The 6,690-nt window shown below is 34.3% G+C and overlaps 1 protein-coding gene across 1 annotated transcript; it reads left to right on the top strand.

The window, feature by feature from the left end:
* Positions 1–2,252: 2,252 nt before the first annotated feature.
* LOC122309119 lies at positions 2,253–4,134 on the top strand. Its single transcript, XM_043122485.1, has 2 exons — positions 2,253–2,643; positions 3,493–4,134. Exons 1-2 carry the CDS (start codon positions 2,343–2,345, stop codon positions 3,846–3,848), a joined length of 657 nt encoding a protein of 218 aa, XP_042978419.1. The 5' UTR covers positions 2,253–2,342; the 3' UTR covers positions 3,849–4,134.
* The last annotated feature ends 2,556 nt before the right edge of the window (positions 4,135–6,690 follow it).

The following is a 6,690-nucleotide window of genomic DNA, read 5'->3' as shown; positions in this document are numbered from 1 at the left end:
CTTTATTAGCAACTCATTGCAGCCCCCAACTCTCTCCCTTGCCATGTTTTCTGATAGAATTCAAGTCCCCAACAAGAAGCCAAACTACCTCTAATGGTGGAGGTATAATTGGAGGATGGATCTGTCTACAGCAGTTCCCTTCTGCCATGACAATAGTCCCCACAGACAACGGAGACCATCTGACTCCATGTACTAGCAATGCATTTATACTAGGAATTTCTTCAAACGTTATCTCTTATATATCTAATTTAAATGCCATGTGAAGATTTGTAATTTTAATACCTATTTGTGAAAGGAAAAATCTATTTGTCATCCTCACACTTCACACACTACACTTATTTTAATTTTTTTTTTCATTTTTTCTATAATAAATATGTAGTGTGTGGATGATAAATAAAATAATTTAATTAGTTTAATAAGAATAAAATAAAATAAAAAATAAAAAAATAAAAAATAATATTTTAATATATAAAGTGTGTAGTGTAGGATGATGTGTAGCATTTATCTGAATCTCATATTTATTCTTTTTAAAATAAAAATACGTAATATTTATATATATATATAGACTATAAATATCATTTTTCTCCCGAAAATAACAAAGAAAATCACATGGATAGAAGTGCTAGGCTTCAGATGCTCAAAGTAGAGAAGAAAGCAGGCAGCCCTGAACAGAACTTTTGCAAAGCTTTTCAGATGCTTCTGGAAACTCCAATAGCTATCTATAGTTATAGCCTACATTTTTTTAGCCTCGTAATCAAGTGGGAGTCGAAAATTTTGACCTAGCCGACAATGCCCATTGCCCACCAATACATACCTTTTCTTTTTCTTTCATGAATGGGAGTATGGCTTTCCAGATACCCTTTCTATTTTTTTTTTTCCCCCCTAACCCTATAATTTATATATAAAAAACATCTTATAAAAATAACATTATTTTAAAAAACTAAAAAGAATATTAGCTAAATAAAAAAATAATTATAATAATATCATTATCAATTGCTTTCGCTCATTGAAAATATCTCTCCACTCCCCTTTTTGAGAGTGAGTTAATTACAAAATCGATGCCTACTTGAAAATTTTTTATGCAAATATATAATTTATAAAAGAAATGATATTTATAGTTACGTGCCAACCTGGCAATATATCTTACGAATTTTACAATGAGATAAACCACAAATTTTTTGAAAGAAAAAAAAATCCAAAATCTTTAGATATAAGTTCTAAACTTCTAAAACTCCTAATGTTAATTACTTTTAAGAAAGCTTTTAGCTACCATTCCGATCACCGGTCGATGTTGGCCGCCACTCTAAGTAGTAGTCAAAAAACTCACCTATGTTGAATATTGGGTGCATCCTATGTCAATGTGGTCTGATCTGGTGGAACCTGGCTGGAGCAGACCACCCTAGAGGTGGCTGCGTGCTACCTTTGGTAGATACTATCAACCTCTATTTTAAAAATTTTTAATTTAATTATTTTAAATTTTAGAATTTTAATCTAGTTTGAGTAGGCTGATTAATTTTACTCTTCAACAAAAAAACTGACATATCAACTCTTTATTAGAGAGTATAAAGGACTTGATGGATACCAAATCTTGATTTTAAAAATTTATTCTAATTGATAAGACATAATTGCTAATTGTGTATTTTTTTAGAGTAATACTATATATCATATTTTAATTCCACTCTTATATCATAATGTTAGATGTGACACATACATTTATTAGCATTAGATAATAAAGAATCATCCAATAAAAAATATTAAATTATGATAAATGTGTCATATCTTACATAGTGGGATGAAAATAAGATGATAGTATATTGTATAAAATTTTTTATTTTTTTTATATTACCAGTCAAGCAAAGGTAAGCAAAGGGGATGATATTTATTTTGTCATATATATATATATATATATATTATAGGTAACTAATTAAAGTGGAGATCATTTTTGTAATGAGTAAACATAAAGTTTTATATCTACTTAAAAAAAAAGGGATAATCAAGATTAGAAGAAGTGGTTTTTGGAATCATTACCAAAAAAAAAAAAAAAAAGGTTTTCGAAAGTACATCATACAGTTTTTTATTTTTATTCTGAAAATAAAGAGACATGCAGTTAGAATTTCAGAAATGACTCAAGAGCAATACAAGTCTGTTACATTATTCAGATAGTGATATATGTTTTTGTGGGCCATGCATTCATTCTATGTTCTACATTTTCTCCATACTATAAATAACCTCCTCCATATAAATTATTCACCTTTATATAAATTCACACTTTCTTTTCCCAACACTACTTTCTTCTTCTTCTTCTTCTTCTTCTTCTTCACCTTTCCTCTCTACCCCATAACATGAATGGCCACAGATCAGAAGACAACTCCTTCTGCCATTTCCATCCCAAACAAGTGGTTATTGGGGTCTGCCCCTTGTGCCTGAACGAGAGGCTCTTAATCTTAGCCTCACACCATGACCACTTTTCCTCCTCTAGAAGCAGCGCTCGTAGAGGCCAGACCTCCAAGCACAAAAAGCTACCCATCACTCTTCCAAAGATCTTTGCTCTCGGAGGCTCTTTGCTCAGTCGTCTCGAGTTCCGGCATTGGAAATATCCGGGCTACTCAGATCATGATATTGCCTCCACCAGTCCAGAAGGAGGTATATATGATATTGCCTATTGTTACTACTACTATTACTATCGCCATTTTTACTGCTATTATTAACTTCTTGCCGTAAATTTCCATTACTGTAAAGCAGCTTCAAATGTCACATCTTGGTGTACTGTGTCTGTGTATGCGAATAATTCTTTTCCTATTTTTTGTATAGTGACAAAATTAAGGTCAAAGTATAGCTGTATAGAGTGTGGCAAACAGGAAATATATGATCTTTTTTTCTATTATTATTATTTGAATGACATTATGTTTGTCATAGCCAAGACTAATTTGGGTTTGAATTTATGGTAGCATGCATTAATTATGCAAGATATTTGAAAAATCATGGTTAGTTTAACAAACTTTGAAAAAACCTTCATATCCTAAATCTTGAAAATGCAAACCTCATGGCCATATACTTGTCTATACAAGCATATTATATGAAATCTTTCATGCAATTCAAGAAATACTGAAGAGTTCATAACAAAAGACTAAAGAAGCAACAACATTCTATATTTTCTGTAATTATGAGTGTAAATCTTTGAGGGATTCCTCGGATCATGACCCATATCCCTTTGATCATTTCATTTCCACTAATCAAGGCCCTAAAGAGGTCTATAGATGCATTTAGAGTAAAGAAAAAATGATGTTTTGGGTGTACATACTGCACAATATGTATGCATTTATTTGGATTTGTTAAAAAAAAAAAGGATTTGTACAGTTCTGGTTTTGATTTTCCACATCTGGGTACATCAAGTACATATTAAATTCTCTTTTAGTTACCCATATAATAAGGAACGAAAATTGGAGTTTTTTCTAATGCTTCTTTTCCATGTTTTGGCACGCAATATTTTAGCCTTTGAAGAATCATTTATATCAATCAAATTTGGAGACAACGGCGTAGCTTCTTGGGAGAAGAACACAGTGTCCAAGGTATCCCTAGAGAACTGCAACATGTCCTGGAATAACAGCTTGACCCAAGAATTGACTAAAGAAGCCAAGGAGACAAAGGAGAACAAGACTGTAATAGAGCATGGGAAACTGCGTGCATCGCTTAGGTGGCGGAAGCGGATTGGGCACCTGTTCCAGGTCATGAGATGGAAGAGGTCCAACAAGGGTAATGTGAGCCATGTGAGCAGCAAGGTTGAGGGAGTCAAGGTGAGGAAAGGTTGGATAAGGACTCTGACAAAGAGAAAGACCACAATGGAATAATTTAAAGTTGGATACAAAAGTGATGACACAAGTCCATAAATCTTTTCACTCTTCCATATATACCAATTTAATGGGGTTGGGGCTCAACAGTGTGACTGTAAAGTATATATTATAGAGATGGTAAAGTCAAATATAGCTTTATCACTCTCAAAAATGTGCTTTATTTGCTTTGAAATCTTTGGGTTCTTGTACTTTCCCACTTTCTCTTTTTCCAAATTTTTTATGCATATATACATGCAGTCTGTAATGGAAATGTTGCTAGCTGAAATGTGCTTTGGTTTCAAAATCCCATGACCAAAACGGTATAGATATTGAAAAAAGCAAGCACTTATAAGTTATTTCTCATGTCCAAACATGTTAGATGTGACAAATTAGTGGGAAACAGTGAAGCACAACGGCCCATAAACACAGTTCCAGAAAAGTTGCTGGATCGTTGTCTTGGTGGGAAAATATGTTGTTCCTTCTTCTCAGATCACTCAAAATGGAACTGCAGTACTACTGCAGATGATCAGAGCAATATCAAATGCGCTTTCATGAATTAATTGAAAAGAGACTAAGGTTACTCATAATTTTTTTACTCAATAGTGTCATTAAATGGACTCAAATATTCTCCCACAGGTGTGAGCCATCTTGCATGTGCGAATGGCCAGCCAATCAGGCAAAAGTAACCTGTTTAATTCGCAACACTACCCCTTACTTACAGGGACAGTTTGTCCTAAGCTAGCCTTGGGACCGTTGAATTGCTATAGGACCGCAGTGGAGGTTGGAAAAAGCTGCTCATGGAGTGAACGAAAATGACAGGACATGAATCTTCACCCAACTTCATCAACAACTGTACCACAAGACGGTCAGGTGTCTTTCTCCATTTGTTTCATTGCACCATTGAAAATTCTTTCTTTTTTATTTTTTATTTTTCTGGGTTTGTGACTATATCAAACATTCAAGTCCAAGAGTTACTTAATTCAACAAATTGCAGTCTAAACTTACTAAAGAATTATCCTCTTCATGTAAATTGACATTTTTCCATCTGTGTATGAAACATTCAAGAGCAATCAAGTTGCTTAAGATACACATGAAATAATAAAATCTATATCTTCTCACCAATTTAAGCTTTTGGGGCAATGGGTGATTTCATATGGTATTAGATTTGAGATCCGGAGTTTGAATTCTGACTTTATACTCTACCATATTTAATTAAATATTCCACTTATTGAGTCACCTATTGAGGGAGAGTTTGGCTTACATGTGATGAGAGTGTTAAGATATAAAATAAATAATAAACTCTACTTCTTTCTTTCAACTTAAGTTTTTTAGATAAGTGGTGATTTCACAATATCATGAAAAAGACAACATTATTGTGTGTTTATGGTAAACTATACATGAGTGGTGATAAGGCGTCAAAGGGACCATGAGGTGGATTGTGTGGGGATGAATTAAGTTTCTTTTAAGCCATGCAAAATTTATAAGCTTCTTATTTTTTTGAAATATCTTTGAAAAGCACGACATTAAATTCTCACAGTTAACACAGATTTTTTTCCCTCATGGAAGGGAACCGGAAAATCAGATAAAGGACCATAAGCCAATATAGAATGAAGAAAGATTAAAAATGTTTAATTATGTCAGTACAAAAGTGGTTGCTTGTTTACATCTTCTTTCACATGTAACATTAAATGCTTCTTTTTCGTTATGGGTATGTTCATGTGGAGAGAGAGAGAGAGAGAGAGAGAGAGAGAGAGAGAGAGAGAGAGAGAGAGAGAGAGAGAGTAGGAAGGATTCAGATCATGACTTGAGAGGAGCGGGGGCGAGGACCCCGCCAACCTCTCATCCACCAAAAATGAAGTGAACAGACGGAGTAAGAAGAATAAAGGGCAGCAGCTTTAATTAACTAGTAGTAGTCGCGCTTTTGTTCAAAGATAAAACATAATCAGCTTCTTTGAGTAGCTCATGAATCTAGTCAAAGCTGAAACCTTAGAGAGAGAGAGAGAGAGAGAGAGAGAGAGAGAGAGAGAGAGAGAGAGAGAGAGAGAGAGGCATGTTGCTTTGGTCACACCTCATTATACCTCATGACTACTGAACTTAAAAAAAACTTCTCTTTTCTTTTTCCTCATTCTTATCATCATCTATGATCGATCTCCTTTCCCATCATTCTTTTCTTGCGAGACAACCCCGGCCATACATATGACATGATCGATCTGTTCTCTCTCTCTCTATATATCTTGTTCACTTAATAAGACGTAGTAGTGTTCCTTTCCAATTTCGCCTCTTGTTTATGCAAACAAACTATATCAATCAGTACGTAAAAATCGTAGGGAAATACACATGGCACATGACACACATGCATGCACCGTCCTGCAACCATTATATATGAAATTATGCAATTTTTTCGTGTGTAAAGCAATGGAATCTCCTCCTCTAATGCTAGTGTGCAGTGTACGCGCGTAGACAATATTAGGGAAACAAATGGGGCCTGTAAAAGTGTCCAATTAAGAACTTCCCGCCCTCCCAACAAGAAAAAGACACGAGTCAGAGGACATATATAGAGCTAGCGACGTGGAAAAGATCATTGGATCAAATTCATTTTTTTACTCGAGTGGAAGGATCCAACGTCGACCTGCAACCCATGATGGGACTCGACACTGATCGATCGTTATGTTTGGAATATGACTCCGTCCAACTTCCCCATGTTATGGATTACGATTTTAGCATTGATAAATAGAGTTAATTACCATATATGATTAGAATATCAAGGCATATACAACGTTTTTTAACCTACCATGATATGATGCAAACACATTAGTTGACTGTAAAATAGTTTCCATCTGTATAGAAAACAATTCAAAAA

This window comes from Carya illinoinensis, chromosome 5 (genome assembly GCF_018687715.1).
Source record: "Carya illinoinensis cultivar Pawnee chromosome 5, C.illinoinensisPawnee_v1, whole genome shotgun sequence".
NCBI lineage: Eukaryota > Viridiplantae > Streptophyta > Magnoliopsida > Fagales > Juglandaceae > Carya > Carya illinoinensis.
This window is presented reverse-complemented; position numbering and strand designations above follow the sequence as displayed.